This window comes from Setaria italica, chromosome IV, assembly GCF_000263155.2.
Source record: "Setaria italica strain Yugu1 chromosome IV, Setaria_italica_v2.0, whole genome shotgun sequence".
Classification (NCBI taxonomy): domain Eukaryota; kingdom Viridiplantae; phylum Streptophyta; class Magnoliopsida; order Poales; family Poaceae; genus Setaria; species Setaria italica.
In genome coordinates, this window is record NC_028453.1 from 3,357,754 (window position 1) to 3,378,251 (window position 20,498).

Genomic DNA, 20,498 nt, shown 5'->3' on the forward strand with positions numbered 1-20,498 from the left:
TTGTCTTAGTTCTTCACTGCCACCTCTTTGTCTACCTCTCAGGATGCCACTCTCACTGCTCCGTTCAGCGCTGCGGAGCTCAAGGAAGTCCTATTGTCCATGAGAAAAGATTGCACCCCTAGTTCGGATGGCTTCACGCCACTGTTCTTCCAAAGCAATTGGGATCTCATGCAACCTGACTTGCTCCACCTGTTGACAGACTTTCACAGTTGCTTCGTAGACCTGGAACGCATCAACAAAGCATACCTCACTCTGTTGCCCAAGAAGTTCGACTCTATCTTGCCCAAGGACTACCGACCTATTTCCTTGCAAAATTGTGCCACTAAGATATGCACCAAGGGCGTGACGATGCGATTGTAGCCACTTGTTCCTTCCCTGATACATTCTGATCAGACTGGCTTCATAAAAGGCTATTGCATTGTTGAGAATTTCATGTATGCCGCTGAAATTATTGAAGCCTATCACAAAAGACGTGTCAAGGCCATTGTGCTCAAGCTGGACTTCCGGAAGGCCTTCGATTCAGATGATTGGAGTGCCTTAGATGCTATTCTTGCTGCCAAGGGTTCTCCTCAGCTCTGGAGGGATTGGATTCGCTTGCTCAACACCTCTATTCAGACAGCTGTGCTTCTCAATGGTGTTCCAGGACGCTGGATCAGATGCAAGCGTGGCTTGCGGCAAGGCGACCCTTTCTCGCCCTACCACTTCATCCTGGTGGCTGACCTCCTGCAACAAATGCTCCTACATGCCTCTAAGAACGGTGACATTCAACACCCGCTGATCCTAGGAATGCACTATCCTATCCTTTAATACGCCGACGACACCCTCATTGTTGTCAAGGCGGATCAAGGCCAGCTCGTTCATCTCAAGAGCCTTCTTCAGTGATTCTCAGCCATGACTGGACTCCACATCAACTATGAGAAGAGTACTTTTGCTCCGATTACTAAAGAAGGCTCTTGAGATAGCACAATCCTTTGGCTGCTCGGTTGCTGCCTTCCCACAGACTTACTTAGTGTTGACGGCAGTTAGCGCACCAATTTGTGAACCGGAATAGCTTTTCCCTTAGAGTATTCCATCCAAGGTTTATCAATCCGTGGATCGGCAATGAACTGAGTAGGGTTTTCTATCTAGCTAAACAGATCTAATCCTATCATGAAGCATGAATTGCATATAAAGGTAAACCCAATCGTGAGATAAGTATTATAGACAGGGTAAACAGATCACATCCATATATATAAGATAACACAACCGAAGGTAGCATGAGCCTATTGTCTTCTTATTGTAGTTTCAGTCAAAGTGGTAACCAATCTATATAGCACCTTGATAAAAGAGTCACCTCTCAGAATGGCGGCTTGCAAGCGGCCTACTTTCTCATGGTCGCCACGGCGAGGTGCGTGTTGATGCCTCCGGTTTCCCAAAGCTTTACCTCAAACGACTCCCACAATACTTGCCTTCAATCCGACTCAACATTACGCAATCGTTCAACCTTCCCCCTCCCCCCCCCACATGATGTCACCACGCGAAGGTAATCACACCGACTTCCTATGCAATACTAAGATGTATCCGCAACACATAAACTAATCACCATGATTACATCTATTCCTACTAAGAACATATGCTAGCTAGACATATGAGAATAAGCATGCATCATAGTATATCAAAGTAAGCACAAGATTAGATTGATATCACCATCATGTGTACATAAGCCTTGATGATCACAAGGCTCGGCTCCAGAACTCCACCATGGCTTCGCCGCGCAAGGACGACCATGGCGGCTAGGGTCTAGCCTAAGGCATCTCCTAGACAACCTCGAAGACTTGTAGCGGCCCTCAGTTCCCTCTGATGTGTGTCCTTGGTTTCGTCGAGTTTTGCTGGATGGATCCCCGTGCCAACAGAATTTTGGGCATATTTATAGTCCGGAGGACTCGTGGGAGAAATTGGAAGTAAGGGGAGCAAGGAAAGCCCCAGGCCGATCGGCCGGGGAGGGGAGGGGGGGTTAGGCTGATTGGCCTGGCCCTTACTTTTTTATCCCCTCATGCCCAATTTCGTCGCCAAGTCTCCTCTGATGTTCTAGAAGCTTATTTTTGTATGCGTGTGGGCCTGGCACGTCGATAGCTTCAAGATGAGATTGATATTTGATAACTTTCCAAATCTCCGCTTGATCTTCTTTGATTCCTCTTTGATCCCGAAGTGATACTTGCCATATCTTCACAATCTTAGCCCTTAAGCAATCTTGGAGAAGTGCTTGCCAAAAATGAGCATCAGAGGAGGCCCGGCTTGGGCTCTTTCTGAGCCTGCTGGCCTTCGTCTTTGACAGATTCGTTGCTTGTTCGGGGCTTTATCCAAAAATATACTTTTAGGTTCAATTTCCTGCGAAAACAGAATGTCCTCCAAAATACAATGCATATGCGAAAACGGGGTTATTTCAAGTGCCAAGTGGCAGGTTAGTATAAGAATATATATGAAAACACCGTTTAAATGGCACTGAAAGTATGTCAATAACGAGCGTCAACATTTATGCTTACTTCTGTCACTTCACAAGGCACGCATATTTTCAGCCTCCGGTGCGCGCGGTGGAACACTACATCCCCGGATGGTGTGGCCCGGTTCTAAGGCGTACAACCTTGGCTAATGTGCGCCCGTTCTGTTTATGCTATGTGCTCCATCCTACTGCCAAAGGGAACCATTGAAGCCATTGACGCCCCTCGTCGTGCCTTCATCTGGACTGGTGAAGTACACTGTCATGGGTCACAATGCAAAGCTGCTTGGGAAACGGTGTGCTGGGACAAGCCTCATGGTGGCCTCGGTGTCAAGAACCTTACCACCCAAAATCATGACCTCCTGATCAAGTTCTTGGCAAAGCTCCTCCTCCCACCATCCACCAACTGGCAGCGTTGGTTCTTAACCTTGTATGGCACTGTGGCTGGACGTGATCATGGTGACCAGTACCACCTTGACACCGCTGTTTGGACTTCTCTCCGAAGCCTCCTTCCTGAACTCCGCAGCGGCACGAAGGTTCACCTGGGCAACGGCGCCTCCTGCAGTTTTTCGCAAGATCATTGGATTGGGCCCCAACCTCTAGCGGAAATTTTCCCGGTGCTGTTCTCCTACTGCTCGCGCCCTAATATTTCAGTGCAACATGCTAATGCTTCTGGCTCCTGGAACCTCGGCCTCCACACCAGGCTCTCCTCGATAGCAACCACTGAGCACAACCTGCTGCCGACTGCTCTGCTGGGCGTGCAATTGACCTCATCCGTTCCGGATCAGCGCGGCATTGGTCTGGCACTTGCCCTGTTCTCCTCGGCTGTTGGCCCAGCTCCCCTCCTCAAACGCCCTGTCAACGCAACACAAGAACAGAAGAACAAAAGCTCACACTTGTAATTGGATGGCACACAAAAAGACTCTCTGGAACACTGAAAGTTTTCTATTTTTCACGGTGCTGCACACCAGCACTCACAAACACTAGTATTCACAAAGAGGCACACACGCACAGCACTTCACACACCCCTTGGCGCTCGCTCACCCCCTGGCTAAATAGCCTACGCAGTTGAGTATCATGCACACCACAACGCCGGAGTTTTTGCCAGCCACACGCACGCACGCAGCTCCTCACGATCCAAAATACTCGGTCGCCGGCATACACGGCACTACTTCTTCATGCATGCAGTCAACAATCCGGCCGAGTCTCCATGCGCAGCTCCACGCCTCCTGAAGAACCGGACATCCATGCAAGCACTATCTCCTAGCATGGACCTTCACCAGTTAATGACCCGGCCACCACTAATCACCCGGCCACTAACCACACACACGATACACTTGGCCTGGACACAAACACCAAACAATTTACTCACACAGATCACACACACGACACTGACGCACACTAAATGATAAAAACAATATGATTAAGTCTAACAATCACCCCCTAATCTTGTTGGTTTTTATTCAGCACCCCCACACACTCACAGTAGCGTTGGTTCTTGATCTGCAATGGCAAGTTGTGCCACTGCCTTGGCTGCTTTCACCGCATCACACTCGTCGGCGAAGTGCCCGAACTCACCACACTTGCGGCAATCGATCTTGGACTTGTCAAACTTGCCGCGGTACTTCTTCTCACCAACGTTGCTGCTGCTGGAGCCATTGCCGCTGCGCTTCTCTTCAGCAATTAAGGCCTCCCACTCGGCCCGTGTGAGCCGCTTCTCCGCGCTTGCAACGAGCAGCTGCGGCACCATCTCCTTCTCACGAGACCGCCCCTTTGACGACTCCTCGAACGCCCTCAAGCGCCCGATCGTTTCTGTCACCGACATCTCCTCCACATTCCCCCATTGCTCAATGGTGCTGATGAGGGGTCCAAACTTGTCGGTGACGGAATGTAGGAGCTTCTCCACAACTGTAATGTCTTCCACTTTGGTGCCGAGAGAGCGAATCTCGTTCACCATAGTGGTAACCTTCAAAGCAAAATCACTAATATTTTCAGACTCATTCATGTACATACCATCAAGCCTCCTCTTGAGGGTCTGTACACGCGCCTTCTTGACACGTTCTTCACCAGCATGCATCTCCTCAAGAGCTTTCCACGCCTTCTTCGCTGTCTCCTCCTCAGAAATGGCCAACACCATGGCCTCCGGCACAGCTTGGACAATGGCGGCGAGAGCCATTTGGTCCATCTTCTCATCGACGTCACCCTTGCTCACCACGGCCGCCCATACGCCTTGCGCGCGCATGAAGATCTTCATCTTTACAGCCCACACACCGTAGTTGTTCTCCGTGAGCATGGGGTAACGTAGTGTCACCCCCGCCTCCTTCACTTGTTGCACCACCATCTTGTCGTCGTCGCCGCCGGCAACACCCTTGCTATTGTCGCCGATCTTCCCCATCTCTCAAACGTGGCTCTGGTACCAAATGTTGGCCCAGCTCCCCTCCTCAAACGCCCTGTCAACGCAACACAAGAACAGAAGAACAAAAGCTCACACTTGTAATTGGATGGCACACAAAAAGACTCTCTGGAACACTGAAAGTTTTCTATTTTTCACGGTGCTGCACACCAGCACTCACAAACACTAGTATTCACAAAGAGGCACACACGCACAGCACTTCACACACCCCTTGGCGCTCGCTCACCCCCTGGCTAAATAGCCTACGCAGTTGAGTATCATGCACACCACAACGCCGGAGTTTTTGCCAGCCACACGCACGCACGCAGCTCCTCACGATCCAAAATACTCGGTCGCCGGCATACACGGCACTACTTCTTCATGCATGCAGTCAACAATCCGGCCGAGTCTCCATGCGCAGCTCCACGCCTCCTGAAGAACCGGACATCCATGCAAGCACTATCTCCTAGCATGGACCTTCACCAGTTAATGACCCGGCCACCACTAATCACCCGGCCACTAACCACACACACGATACACTTGGCCTGGACACAAACACCAAACAATTTACTCACACAGATCACACACACGACACTGACGCACACTAAATGATAAAAACAATATGATTAAGTCTAACATCGGCCTCCTTCTATGATTGGGAGATGAACAAGCTGCCGGCGGACGCATTCGCCGCTTCCATCTGGCATAACGCAGCCATTCCTCGATGTAAGCAATTTCTGTGGCTCCTACACCGCGATCGCCTTCCGTCTGCGGCTCTCCTCCATCACCGGCACATTGTTGAGTCCCCGCTGTGCGCCTACTGCGGCGAACATGAAGATCAGCACCACATCCTGCTGCAGTGTCCTCCGGCCAAGCTTGTATGGCGAGCTATCGGCTGGCCGGCCGCGCCTGACCTCCTCGACTTCCGGGAACTCTGGGCGCTACCTGCCCTACCAGATGAAACACCGCCGGCGGTGCGGTCCGCCATCATCACCGCCATACTTTGGAACATATGGAAAGCGAGGAACTCTTGGATCTTCGACAGCTCCCTCCACTCCGCCGCCACAACCGTGTGCAACATCGCTGGTGACCTGCGCCTCTGGACATACCGTGTCAAGTCCACCCTGGCCTCTGATTTCCTCCGAATGTGGGCTCAACAGCTTCATGTAGCCTAGTCTTTGATCCGCTACTCTCTTGTAATCCTCTTTTCACAAATCCTGTATACAATAACTTCGTATATGAATGAAATTGTTCAGGCCGGCTCCTTGCCTGCTGCAGCCCCTTTAAAAAAATTTTTTGGCGTGCCCTCTGTTCAATCTTCAATGTGACTGGAATTTTCTGTATCAGCACCTGATCATCCTCGTGAGCAATTGTGGACGCCATCCTGTTTATGCTGCAGTACTTGAATGACTAACAGCATCCCTTGAATGGAGTTCTTCTTGATGGAGTTGAAAATTTTGGTGAATACGCCCTGCCCTCTTTCTGGTGAAAATCACTGTGTTTTCCTCCCAAAAATACTCAAAGCGTTGTTTTTAGAACAAAAGGAAAATACTCAAGGCGTTTTATTCCTTTTTCTTGAACTCAAAATCCGGTGATAAGGGGGTTGACCTGCACTGCTGAACCTGGACTTTTGGTGATCTAGTCTGAATCACTGCCAATGTTGCCATGAGAGGCTGCCGGAAACCCAACACACTTTGAAATGATCAGGGAACCATGCATGCTGCCAATCATTGCCCAAGACCAGCTAGTCCTCTGATCTCTCACTCATGGTCATGGCCCAGCACGTGGTCCCATCGCCAAACACGGCAGGTGGCAGGTTTCCATGGAGAGAGATGACATCGGAAACCATCTTCTGCGCATGTGGATGTGGCGCGCTTTGCCTTTCTGCTGTTTCTGTTCACCTTCTTCCCGGACTCGGATCGGCTCTCGAAAGCAAGCGCGGGACGCCACGCCGACGGAAGAATGTTCATGGGCGATGCAATGCCTGCGATCTGCCCCCTGCTTTTTGGGAGATTCTGGTCAGAGGTTCAAGGGTGGCTGCTGCTAGGAACGCAGCGCATGCATGGACTGATCGTGATCAGAATCAGAAGGGATTCTGAGCTGAGGTTGTTGGGTGGGGCTGCCTGAAAAAGGGAAACTGAACTGAGGTAGTGAGGTTACAGTTTCTTTTCTCCATAACTAAAGTTACCACGGTAACAATTTGACTGTTCAATGAGAACAGTGCCCATGGGTAAATTTCTCGCCTCTGTTCCTTTTGAGTCTTGCAGGGGTGCTAAATAGCAAGCTCATGGTCATGGAGCAGCTTGCTTCTTAAAAAAAAAGATCAATGAGCGCAATTCAAGGGGGTTTCCAACACACAAACACTCACTCACCCCCCAAAAAAAAACTAGCTTGTCAGAAAAAACAGATAAAAGAAAATAGCAGTACAATTTTTCATGCACGCACATGGATGGGTTGAGTACTTGAGTACAATTTTTTTTAGAAAAATGAAACTGCAGAATGGTAGCAGTATTAGGCTGTCAGGAACTGGTACGCATGGAAAATGAACCCCCAATTTATCATTGCAATTGTTGACTAATTCCGTCAGCAACTCATGCATGTGTTACCGGTCGCATACTACCAGCTTCCAATCTTTTAAGCTACTACTGCGTGACTAATTTCCTGCCTGGCCCAGACCCTTTCCCTCCTCCAACAATTCTCTGATATTTAAAGCACGCCACACGCATGCTTGCCTGGCTTTCTCAAGTCTCAACCTTGCCATCTACTCAAGATGATAGCATGTTGCATGCTCCCATGCTTGAAAACACGGTCAATTCTTAACCAGCTTTCGTGCCGCTTGACCGGTCGCGTTCACCTTTTCAGTCACCGGGGGTATGCGAAGCTAATGATGCTTGCAGCATGGACACTCCTGAACCCAGGTTAAAAGAAGAACAAAAACTAGGGCAAAGAATTGTAATGGTGAGCTTTACTGTAGCTGTGTGGCCCCCTGGCCCGGCCCTGACAAAGTTTGACTCACCAGCCTGGTAGTTGTGTGCCACAACCCCACAATGCAAAGTTTCCTGTGTGTAGTTTCCTCTTTACTATTATCAGGGACAGAGTTAGATACACTAAGAAAACTCTTTACTAAGATTTTGCTAATGCTGCTTCCTCCAGAAGAACAGCTCATGAATGAAACAAAGCAACATGGGAAGAACAGGATTTGAAATGCTCATGCAGCTTCCACTCACCTTCTCATCACATGCATATCACACAGCGTTCAGCTCGACAGCACCTGAGGCTGGCAGTTGCAAGTCAACTGTGCCAACACCACTTAATGCTAATGGTGCCAGTGTGATTCATGGCCCGGTAGGCCACTAATCTCACTTTCTTATTAGGGTTAGGCGCATGACGTGCCATTTATCTTATGAGACAGGCCTGCACTTTGTTTGTCTGCATTCACCGGTTTCTGAAAGAGTTGGGACTAATTGGGAGTTCAGCTGAAACAGAACAAGATGATCAGACAAATTCTCAACTTATAATGTGTCCTAAATGATGAGTAAGACAAACTTTCTTGATTTGATTATTTCCATCAACAGACAGGAACCAAATGAGGTTTGCAATTTTTGTTTTCAAGTCCACCACTATCTACCTGACAAATCAAAACAACCAATGCTTCTTTTCCTCATGAGTGGCTTCCAAGTTCCTCCAACTCTGCTAAACTCCTAAAGCAAAACACCAAGAACTTCTAAAGCAAAACACCAAGAATTCTGCTGAACTTCTAAAGCAAGCCCATCTTTATCTAGCTGGAAAAATCAACCAAATGCTATTCCTGCAACACATCTTCCTCTTTACAATTTCTTGCTGCTCCGCTTTGCAATCACTACAATAATCAATCTAAGTAACAACGAAAGGAGAGAAGAAATCAAACAAGAAGGGGAAAAAAAATCCAATGCTGTGCATGTTCAACCAACGTGCGAGCCAAATGCAGATCACGAATGGTTTCCCTGACTCCCGTCGGCGACCCAGAGCATCGCCGCCCTCGCCAACGACGGCCGCTCCTCCGCGGGAGCCGGCGCGGCATCGTCGCGGCAGCCTCCTGCCGCCTCCACGTCCCAGCTCGCCTCGGCCCCGCCGCCACGGTGCTTCTTGCAGACGGCGGACATCGCCGGCCACCGGAACGACACCGCGCGCCTCTCCCCGGCCGAATCAGCTGCCCGGCGACCGTCCTCCTCTCTCCTGGCGGCGGGCACCATCCAGATCTTGGACGTGGAGAAGCTGTCCCTGTTCAGGCTCGCGACGGCGCCGCCGCCGCAGCGCCCGGCGGCGGCCTCCGTCACCGCCGTCTCCCACGCGCCCTTCTTGGAGCCACCGAAGTCGCACTCCGACAGCGCGTGGCGGCGGCGCGACCTTGAGCTCGCGGCTCTTCTCTTGGGCGTCGCCTTGATGGCGACGCGGAGCGCGGCGTGCTCGTCCATGACGTACTCGTAGGAGCCCATGGACAGGCACCTCCTCTGCCCGAGACTTCCCCTGCCATTGCCATTGCTGCCACTAGTGCCGTCGACTGCCAGGTCCCTGGCACTGGCATTGCCGTCGACGCACCTGAGTTTGCCAAGCTTCACCTCGACGATCTCCTCCGCATCCTTCGGCGCCTCCTCGCGGCCTCGATCATCCGGATCACCGCCGTCTCTGGCGACGGTCTCGGGATGGCTCTCGGAGTCGAGCACGAGCAAGGCCGAGGGGCTGGACCCCGGCGAGCACTCAGCGTCCGCGACGGCGAGGATGCTGCCGCGGCATAGCGGGCAGGTGGAGTGCGAGAGCAGCCAGGTGTCGATGCAGGGGACGTGGAACGCGTGGCCGCACGTCGGCAGCAGGCGGAGCTTGTCGTCGTCGGCGAACTCGCAGAGGCAGACCGCGCAGTCGAACGGGTCGTCCCCGCGGCGGCCGGCGGCGGCGACGGCGCGGTATGGGAAGACGGGGAGCGCGTCGATGAAGGCCTGGTCGACCCCCGCGTCGTGGAGGTGGAACAGCTGCCCGAGCTGGCCCTGGAACGCCGTGGGGCTGCTGCCGTCCCCGACGCCCCCCGCCGCGGCGGCGTCGCCGACCCGGCGCCGGCGCCGGCGCGCCCGCCGCAGCCGCAGGAGGTTCTGCACCAGCAGGTTGAGCAGGCCGATGATGAAGAAGACCATCGCGAGGATCGCGATGAGGAGCACCACCCCCGGGCTCAGCTTCCGCTCGATGCCGCTCGCCACGGACGGTGGCGGCGGAGGCGCAGGAGTAGCAGCGTCCATTCTTTCGCGGCGCGCGCGCCAATTGCTGACACCGTCGCCGCGGCACCGACGACGGCGACTGGGGAGAAGAACGTGGCGTGCTTTGTTATATGGGAGGGAGACGAGGCGACGGTGTGGAGTGTATGTGGGTGCTGGGTGGCCTTTGTTTGGGAGAGCCGGACGGAGAGGGTTGGTGAGGGACAGCGTCACACCGACGGGCGACGGCGATGCAGCAGGGGAGAACAGAGTGGCAGAGCGGTGGTGGTGGACCTGATGGTCAAAGCCTGAAAGGGTTTGGGATCCAAGGGAAGCCTGCAGCCGGAATTCCTCAGAAAGGCGCTGCAGGCTGCATGCAGAAGAACTTGCTGCTTGTCGTGATGATGATCGTGCGTGGCTGCAGTCAGTCAGGCTGCCGATTAGTCAGATATAGTCAGGCTGTAAAGCTCTTCTGAACGGGGCACTATATTTGGTAGTGAGCGATCGGCCAGCAGGGACACCCGTCGTGCTCGTACCAGGAGACGAACTGTTTGGTGTGCTATCGCCGTGGCCCTCCAGATCGCCGGCTAATAACATGGGAACAGTGAACGTTAAAGGCTAAGCTGCTTTGAGTGCTGGTGGTAGCCAAGGTTATCAGGATCCGATTTGTATCCAAAAGGTTATCACTTATCAGTAGCGTCATCATCGTTTCATGTGTCACAGCCTATGAAACAATGTGGTTGTTCTACACTCGTGCTGGTGTTTAGTAGTGTCATTTAGCTAGACTAGAACAGTATCGGCAGCAGCAACTGGACAGATTTTGTTGGTCTGACCATTACTCGAGTTCAGTACAGTTACTGGTAGCAGCAGTGAGCGCTACGGACAAACGGTAAAGCCAAATATTTCTCTTCAAATAAAGGGACGCAAACTACGGTAGAAGAGCACCGGAGAGCAGACGTGTTGCCGTACACAACAAACTTCATGAGAACGGAGGAGACTTAGGCCATGTTTGTTTGATTATAATCCGCCTAGATTATATAAGCTAGATTATGATCATGGGTATTATAGTAAAAGATCATCTTAGGTTCACAAATAATCTGAAATAAGTCAGCTTATTTCCATAATCTTTTACCCTACTACCTTTTACCATAATCCAGCTTATATAATTTAGGACGGAAACAAACAGGCCCTTAGCCAACATCACATTTTGGGACCTTACAATGAAAAACAGAGGTATCCAAAGGTAAGAGCGTGCTACGGGTAATTTTCATCTTCATCTGGCAAAGTGACAGTTCAAATTGTACAGTGGTCAATTCAACCATGCCGGACGATTGACATCTCAGAATCCAGATCGAAGGTCGGCGCTGCCTACAATTAGTCCGAGGGAGAGGCCTTTCGTGTTCCTTTAGTCTTTTGACCCTTCGTTAAAGAGTTGAAGTCCTTATAATGTACAAAAGTGGGTGTGTACAATACAACATGATACGCAAAATGTGAACTACATCTACAAACTCCAGGATGACGAGCCGTTTGCAATCAAGAGCACCAGAAAGAAAATTGCAGCTTAGGGACCAAGTTAACTCGGCACAAGTAGTCTTAGCTTTCTGTCGTGCTTTATCATTGAACCTACACTCTCTACAACCAACACAGTCTGCAAAATTGGCAAACAGCAATTTAGGATCTAGATATAGAAAGGAACAGATATGTGGTTTTGGTAAGTCTGAAAAACTGCTATCCTACAACCAATCAGCACTCAACACTAGAATTCCAAAAACTGCCGGAAATCAGCAGGTTACCATACAAGAAGCTGAAAGAAAAGCACAAGCCTCTAATTAACAGACGCACAAGCATCTCAAATCACTTCTATATAAATGTGAGCTTTAGAGGGTAAGACATAAGTTTCCCACATTAGATTTTAAAAGATACTCAAATTTAAAATTGGTTTTGAAGCCAGACCAATTTCGGGCTGAAAACTAAAACATGACCGGCTAGGCTCAGGTTTCAAGCTCCAAAACAGTTTCTACAATCATGCTCAGAAGTCCAGATATTTTAAAGGGGAAGGGGACTACATTTTAGCTTAAGGGCGATGGAATGGCCAGCATGGTCACAAAGGAGGAAATATATAGAGGGGTATTAGGTACCTGCAGGCAAGTATAAGCCAAACCGGTGGCAAAATAGAAATTTGCATTACCAGTGCCCTGAAAAATAACATCGTGTTAGTGATGATATGCTAAGCACAACTTTGCATTACCAGTGCCCAAAAGAATTGACATGTTAAACAAGGGAGATAGGCTGTTATCCAAAAAAAAGTAAGAGAGATAGAGACAAACCCTCCAGATCCACAGATTGTGCATGACAGGGCTATGGAGGGATACTCCGATATATCCAAAACATAAGAAGAAGGTGAACTGCATCTCTGCAAGATGTGAGGGAACGCATTAACTCAATAGTAATCATTAAAAAACTGTAATGAAATTTTTGCTACCTGCTAATTCGTTGGCAAATAGGCCCAGAAGACCTAGATACAGAGCTGAATCTCCAGCCTTTACAAATCACAGGAAGATACATATTAATGGATTTTAGAAGAACCAGAATGCAAAAATATAAGGACCCCAAGGCACTAAATTTATTACAAATATAATACAAAATAGCAAAAAGTATACTCACCGAGGGATAGGATTTCAACATAGCGACAATTGCTGTGTAAACAAACGCGAGGAAGCACGGCCGGTGCTTCAAACGGATGGCCAATGGCAAGACCATGAAAATAATGTTCATATTGAAGACTGTAAGAAAGAAACTTCTGAAGAAGTCAAAGACTTCAGCAAAGAAGTACCTGCATTAATTCCCAAATGCATGACACATGGAAATATGCTTTACTGCTAATCACACATAATCTTGTCATTAACACTCACCATAAAACACCAATATTAGGCGATAGGTCCTTCACAGTAAGAATAAAACCATAGGTCCTGCAGAACCACAGCACAGTAGGTAATTTAGTGACAAATGAAAACCGGCCAATAGGCAACAAAAAGAAACTATTTGCAAGATGAAGCTCATAACCAAAGTTGACATAATATCTTGATAATTCCTAATAGCGCAAAGTAACATTACTAGGATGCAACAGTACACTAATATCTAAAATAGAACCACAGAGCAAAAGTCCTGATCACTTCATTCTTAGACAAACTAGTGAATGAGCTTTCAGATGAATTATATGACTAGTGAAGAAACACATATCACCAAAGAAAAAGAACTAAGCATCTTACTTTTCAAACATCTCATTAAGGCCGTCAACTTTCTTCAGAATTATGCTGCTCAATAACAACACGTAGCCAGACCAGATGAATAGCCAAAATATGAAGTGAAGTACTGTCATCCATGAGAATCGTTGAATTTTCAGGCTAGTTCGCATGTCACTTTTACTGGAACTTGAGCTTTTTAGAAGAAATACTTTTGTTGTTGGAGCATCTGGACCATACCCTAACAAAAGAATGACCTGCCAAGGAGGTAAGAAGCAAACAATGCAGTTTAATGGCAGATATGGTAAAAGTAATTGAACTGAAAAAGAAAAGAATAAAAGGAAATTGTGGTTGTGGCACAAACCGGTACAATTAGAATTGCGGGATAAAGGGAGAGATGTGTGGCTATAACATATCCAAAGGCAGCAAGAGGAGCCAGACCTACAAAGTTAGAAAGATGTCTCAGTATCAAACATGGGATTTTCAGGTTAATCCAACAGTAATATCCTAACTTCCATGCGAATGATGCTAATTGATGCCAAAATAGAAGACCTTGTCAGCGTACCATGTTCAATTTTTAAATGGAAATCAAAACAAAATGCATGGTTAAAATTTGGATTACAGTTTCCAGATTATAAAAATGAAGGGAAACACAAAAATGAATTTCTCTTACGTGAACAGGCTCCATAGATCATTATAACAACCATTAAATTCTCAATTGGTGATGTACATGAACCCACACAAGTGACTATTGCCCAAGGGTTCCACAAATATATGAGAGAAGCAATATCTCCTGCACTTACATTAGCTGCAAGAAACGTATAAATAAGAACAGTAAGTAGCAGTATAGCAGATAGTAAGCAATCACAAGCTGAAAAAATTAGACAATTAAGTATTAAAAGCATGGATTTGTACTTTCCCTTTTGATGCCCATTTCTAGCTTACAACAGTAATTAGCATTCCAGCAAGCAAAGGTCTATTCCCCTTTGATTCAACGGGACAAGCTAACAAATCCATGAATTCTATAATTTTTTCGCACAAAAAAGGAGCAAGACGAATTCTCTATCTTCCAGAAAACATCAAAATTTGGAAACTAGTCTTTTGGAAAAATAATCTTACATTTTTTCACTTTTGCAGTTTGTAAATTGCAAGTATCAAAATCATATTTATATTGTAAGGAATATTGAGTGGTAAATAAATACAGCAGTGGTGCAACCGTGCAAGCAGAGGACAATATTTGATAAAGCATATTCCAAGAGGAGAGACAGAATTAAAGAAAACAGCATAACTTTAACTAATATGAGTATATGACACACCTGAATTATTTACTGCTTTTGTGAGGTCAAGTGACTTCAAGCTTCTGTTCCGCGACATTTGAAGTATACGCCCAGTTGCTTGAATAAGCATGGCAGCTAGAAAATCTACAGCCACAAAAATCAAACTGTGTCGTGGATTGATGAGTGATATAAACGACATGATTGCTAACTAAACTAAAAAAAATCCAGGGAAGATTTTGGAGGTTTTATTTGTTCTGAACAATTACATGCTAAGACTATAAGGACATAAGGAACAGTACCTACAAGAAAAGGATTATTAAAAAAATGTTAATGTTTGAGAAACAGACATTACTTATTTACCTGCAATAAACATGAGCATTCTTGCCACCAGATCTGTAATGCCATGGAACATAAGGATGTTAACATTTCAAGTGTCAATTAATAAGTTAACAAATGCTGTGAAGGTATAGCAATTGTAGTGGAGACGGTAAAATAACAAGGGGTCAAGTACCTGTTACTAGTTAATGGGCCAAGAACAGACAGCAGCAAAGGGGAACCGTGATACATAGAACCTGAAAGAAAAATAAATCCACATAATAATTATTCCAGTTCATACTACGTTAATAAACACTAAAAATCACAGTTGAAAAATAACGAGTGTAATTGATAAAACCATGTAATGACATCAAGCACATCTGGTGTTAAGCATTATAGGGCAACACTGCTATTTCATTTTATTGGTGGCAGATGCTATGCTACTTCACCATTTATTATCGAATACACCATGCACTAATTCATTCACTACGATAACAAACTCAGTTCAGAATCTAATGCCTAATTCATCCACTAGCGTGTATCCAGTAACACCATTCCTCATCGCTACTTCGTCACTTAAAGAGCAGGGGGTGGAACGTACCAGAGTAGGGCGACATTGACGCTTGCTTCAGCCAGTAGCCTTCTGCCACTGCAATACACAGGAGGTATATGAAAAGTCCAATTACGGCGATGTCACCCAAGGACGCAGGAAGGCTAGGAGGAGGTTGGTGATTGAGGAGGCGCTTACGGCGGCGTAGGGAGGTGAGCGGGGTAGAGACCTCAGGCCGGGAGGCGAGGTGGAGGTCTCCGCCGAAAAGGACCAGGACAAAGCGGAACCCAATGGCCGCAGCAACCATCGGCCAGTAGTACCGGATCGCCATCTCCGCCGCCGGCACCGCAGCTCCGATCTGAGCAAGCAGCCGCCTAGTCTCGTCTCAGTTGTGACCGGAGGAGCCGGAGCAGTTTGTGACAGTGACCCTGTTTTGCTTACGGTTTGGGCTTTACCAAGAATTTCCTGGACTGGTCATACCCAGCAGCCTGCAGTAATCAGCCCATTTCATGATTATTTTAGGCCTGGCCCGATTGGTCTGATTTAGCTCACATAGCTTGTAGAAATTTTTCAAACATTTCGTATTGAAAAAATTCTTCGAACATTATACATGCGGACGCCATCTGCACTACAACAAGGGCCCAATTACCTGTTACTAGCTAATGGGCCAAGAACAGACAGCAGCAAAGGGGAGCCGTGATACATAGAACCTGAAAGAAAGAAAAAATCCACATGATAATTATCCCTCCAGTTCACAATACAATAATAAACACTAAAACACCTTGTTAAAAAATAATGAGTGTAATTGATAAAACCATGTAATGACATCAAGCGCATCTGGTGATAAGTAAGCATTATAGGGCAACACTGAGCTATTTCATTTTCTCTGTAACAAATGCAATGCTACTTCATGTCATGGACATACTTTAGATTGACATTTATTATCAAAACACCATGTTCTAATTCATTCACTACAGATAAGAAACTCAGTTCAGAATTTAAAGCTTAATTCATCCACTAGCTTGTTTATCCAGTAGCACCACTCCTTATCGCTACTTCATCACTTGACGAGTTAAGATACAAACGCCAAGTGAAAAATCAGGTCAAGTGAAAAATCAGCAACAGGAGCAAGCAGTGGCGCCGGCATGCACAGTACAGGTTCAATGGACCGGACTGCCCATGCCACCGCCGGCCGCGCCACCCACGAGCCGCCCTCAACCCCGCCATTCGCTAACTGAGGAAGCCGCTCGCCCCCGCCGCCTCACCTCGCCACCCACGATCCGACACCGCCGCCGTGCCTACTGCTGCCGCCAGGCGCTCCTCTAGTCCTCTAAGCCCGCCGGCCATGGCGCCCTCCGCCCGATGACCCCGAACCGGAAACCCTAACCCAGCCACCACCGTGCCTCGATCCGAGAGAGGAATGAGGAGCAGGAGGACCCACCTCGTCGCCGGCCACCCACCAGAGTTGGAGACGAGCACGAATCGTCGTGGGAGAGGAGAGAGAGCTGTTGAGCACGGACGGAGACGGCGCGGCTCTGGCTGTGGAGATCAGTCCGGTAGGGGAGGGGATTTGCGGCGGCGCGAAGAGCCGAGCCTGAGCACCTAGAAGCTGAGCCAGCCGAGCCCGAGCCAGACCTGGAGCCCCTGGATTAACCAAGCTGTCCAAGCAGAGCGAGTTGCAGGCTCTGCCGCCGGATGTTCTAAGTGGACAGGTGGCAAAAATCTGGACCAGGGTTGCAAAGGAGAGGGTTCGCATCCCTGCTGCACCCCCGTTCATCCGAAATATCGCACTGCTCACCGAAAAATCTACCTTGTAAACTCAAATTTCATCTGAAATTTTACGAATTTTGCTCATTCGATGGAGGCTGATAAGATGCCGTAAACGAAATTTGAAACCATGCTCTCGACTGGCCATCCAAACCAGCAGGATCTTCACAAAACCCGTGAAGCGTTCCCATGCTGAGACTGTGCAGATTTCACCCTAATTGGCAATTTGCCGGTGTCAGTTAGTTGGCCACCAGAGCCCAGAAGGCTAACATGGATACAGGGAGTTAGGACGCTGGTCCACCGGATGAACTACCAGCACATTTTCCTCATTCCAGTGTCACAAAACTACCAACAGAAAGCACATGAGAAGATCCCAATTGGATAAACCAGATCCACATTAGCTGAGCGAAAGCACAGGTTGAGCAGCATGGCCAAGGTGTCTGCTCATCAACAAAAGGGGCACCTAGTGGACTGTTTTTTTTTAAGAATCAACGGGCGGCTAAGAAAGCCCACCTGAACAATTTCATTTCTTCAATGCCGACTTACAAGATCAGGCATATATCCTCGTTGCCAAGGATGGTGATCAGGATACATAATTGGATAGAAAAAAGGAAGGGAACCACAAAAGATTACAAATCGCAGCACAAACACACCACACCTGATAAAAAACAAAGGGGGCACAAAGGGCCAAGCCAATTCAAGCTCCACAGACGAGCAAGCCCAAGAAGTACCGGGAAGAGCTACCACGCGGTAACCTTGCATACCAGCATGGGGATTGGGCACGAAGACACCTTTGCATACAACCACCAAACACTTTAGGTAGCCCAATTCACAACAAGGGAGGCTGGCAACGGGCGAGGATTAACCTTGACCTAAATCACTCCTCACCACAAGCTGGAAAACCAACTAGTGCTTGCTCCGGAGGTTGGTCATAGTCGCACGCATCAAGCTAAAGCTACACAGGGTGCCAACAAATTCGGCGCACTACAACACGCACCGGGGGGAGGAATCCCTAGAGGGGAGCGCAGCTGAAAATTAGCGGCCAGAGCTAACCAAGCAAATAAGGTGAACACGAGGCAAGAGCTAGCGGTGGCAGAGACATAGTCAAGCTAGGATGGAGATTGTCGGAGGAGAGTGAAGGGCAAACCGTGCGGAGGCAAAACACCTCACCACGCATCGAGCGTGACACTTTCGTTGCATGACAGATGGCACCAATGTCTAGGGCCGTGCAAAGATGAAGCATCTCCCCGCGCACCGAGCACGACGCTTTCGCTGCACGACCACTGGGGCCCAAGGACCAAGGCACTACCGACCCTTACCGATGACCGAAGCGCGGCCACGTCCCAACGGACGCAGGGTTGGTCGGAATGGGAGGGCAGCAAGCAGAGACGTGGCCGAGGTCGCTAAGGGACCACCACCAGCGAGACGTGGTGGTAGGGCAGGGCCGCATCCAGATATGGGACCCGCAATGGAAGTGGCCGTGGGGGCACAAGAGCCCACACACCCCCCATGGCGGGGCACACGCCTACCCTAGCAGCAACTCGGCACCATAGCTGTTGAGGTAAAGCCGGAGCAGCCACCCCGCCGCGCGCAGTCATGGGCGAGGCCAGACAGCAGGGGGAAGGCATGACATCGTGCGCTTGGAGCATGAGAACTCAGGGGAGAGGAAGGCCATGGCGCTATAGAGCCAAGCGCCCAAGCAGCAGCGCCGGCAGTAGCACATGGCGGCGGAATCGTGGGCAGCACCGCCGGGAGAAACAAAAGGAGGAAGGAGAAGGATATTTGGGTGTGGGGGAGAGCTGTTGTGGCTGCAGGAGGCCCGCCGCTGCCGCCACCCATAGCTGCAGCGACGGTGACGAGCGGAGGAGCGCTGGATGAGGAGCCGCTCGGTGTACGGAGGGTTCACCTCCCGTCCGCCTCTGTTGAGATGGGAGGGAGGCCGCTTGCTCTTTCGTAGCAGCTGTCAAAGTTGCATGCGGGGGGTTCTGGTAGGGGGGGTCATTTTGTTTGGTTTGGTCTTTGCATGCTGTTGCAACATGTCATGCGTGCCCAATGGTGCATTGGCGCATGAAAAGTTGTTCAAGGCTAGCTAGATGATTGTGACGATCATCACTTGACATCCGGCCCAAATTTGGATGGGCCATTAGTGCAGGTGCGCATGTTTAGTACCACCTTGCTAGTTTAGCAAGGGTGGAGCCAACTTATAAGCCTTTGTCAACCATCCATAGCACCTTCGGGTTAACCCTTTTACACGAAGCGAGGACGAAAGTGTAAGCAGGGTGCTATGTGTACACGTGCCCGCCCCTCGAAAGGGCTGAGCGGTGCGGCTTTGGAGGACGGGGTGTTACAAATAGTATCAGAGCCAACCCTCGCGGTTGCGCATACGGGTCAGTTTGTGGGCATATGACTCATGGCGCGTGTGGGATCTGAATGGGACACACGACATGGCATATGGCGCTGGCACTGGATGTATGGTCATGCGCTAAGAGGGAACGTTCCTAGACATTTGCCCATGTGTGGGTGAGTTGGACCGATGAGGACGTCGGGTTCTTTGAGGGGGTGTGTGTGTGACATCCGACCCAAATTTGGATGGCCCAGTAGTGGCCCATGAGCGTAGGTACGCATGTTTAGTACCACCTTGCTAGTTTAGCAAGGATGGAGCCAACTTATAAGTCTTTGTCAACCATCCATAGCACCTTCGGGTTAACCCTTTTACACGAAGCGAGGACGAAAGTGTAAGCATGGTGCTATGTGTACGCGTGCCCGCCCCTCGAAAGGGCTAGGCGGTGCGGCTTTGGAGGACGGGGTGTTACAATCACGCAGCGTCAGCACACGAAGGCTATGGAATGGCGCCAGTGCAGTGAGCCGATGATGTTCCAAGGTGCACGGATCATGCGCGCTTTTGTTTCTGTTGCGTTGCTGCTGACCTTTGCAGGTAAAACTGGCGTCATGGTCATGACCTGTCTTTGCAACACACACTACTGGAAAACTGAGCATTGGTCCTAAACCTTAGTACCGGTTGGTTTTTGACCCGGTACTAATGTGAGCATTAGTACTATGTCTAACAGCTAGTTCCCCAGGAACCTCCCGTGACCCCTTTAGTACCGGTTGTAAGCTCCAACCGGTACTAAAGGTCACCCATGAGTACCGGGTGGAATCTCCACCTGGTTCTAAAGGCCCTCGAGCCTTTAGTACCTTTGATACCGGTTAGAGCCCCCAACCGGTACTAACTTCCCTCCTAAAAATCAGACATCTTC

The 20,498-nt window shown here is 49.1% G+C and overlaps 3 protein-coding genes across 3 annotated transcripts; 1 reads left to right on the forward strand and 2 right to left on the reverse strand.

Annotated features, from left to right (window-relative positions):
- Positions 1–5,530: 5,530 nt before the first annotated feature.
- On the forward strand, positions 5,531–6,043 carry LOC101779074. The gene has a single exon (XM_004966608.1). It carries the CDS (start codon positions 5,531–5,533, stop codon positions 6,041–6,043), a length of 513 nt encoding a protein of 170 aa, XP_004966665.1.
- Positions 6,044–8,404: 2,361 nt separating this feature from the next.
- On the reverse strand, positions 8,405–10,408 carry LOC101772018 (RING-H2 finger protein ATL13). Its single transcript, XM_004964582.3, has one exon. The coding sequence runs from the start codon at positions 10,133–10,135 to the stop codon at positions 8,837–8,839; it is 1,299 nt and encodes a 432-aa protein (XP_004964639.1). The 5' UTR covers positions 10,136–10,408; the 3' UTR covers positions 8,405–8,836.
- A 916-nt stretch (positions 10,409–11,324) lies between these two features.
- Positions 11,325–17,089, reverse strand: LOC101772421 (phosphatidylinositol glycan anchor biosynthesis class U protein). Its single transcript, XM_004964584.2, has 16 exons — positions 16,916–17,089; positions 16,124–16,184; positions 15,673–15,962; positions 15,526–15,573; positions 15,121–15,181; positions 14,970–15,002; positions 14,649–14,773; positions 14,006–14,140; positions 13,697–13,773; positions 13,360–13,589; positions 13,003–13,059; positions 12,755–12,923; positions 12,573–12,630; positions 12,418–12,503; positions 12,229–12,285; positions 11,325–11,738 (listed from the first exon to the last, which is right to left on the reverse strand). The coding sequence occupies exons 3-16, from the start codon at positions 15,803–15,805 to the stop codon at positions 11,664–11,666; spliced, it is 1,344 nt and encodes a 447-aa protein (XP_004964641.1). The 5' UTR covers positions 15,806–15,962; positions 16,124–16,184; positions 16,916–17,089; the 3' UTR covers positions 11,325–11,663.
- Between the last annotated feature and the right edge of the window lie 3,409 nt (positions 17,090–20,498).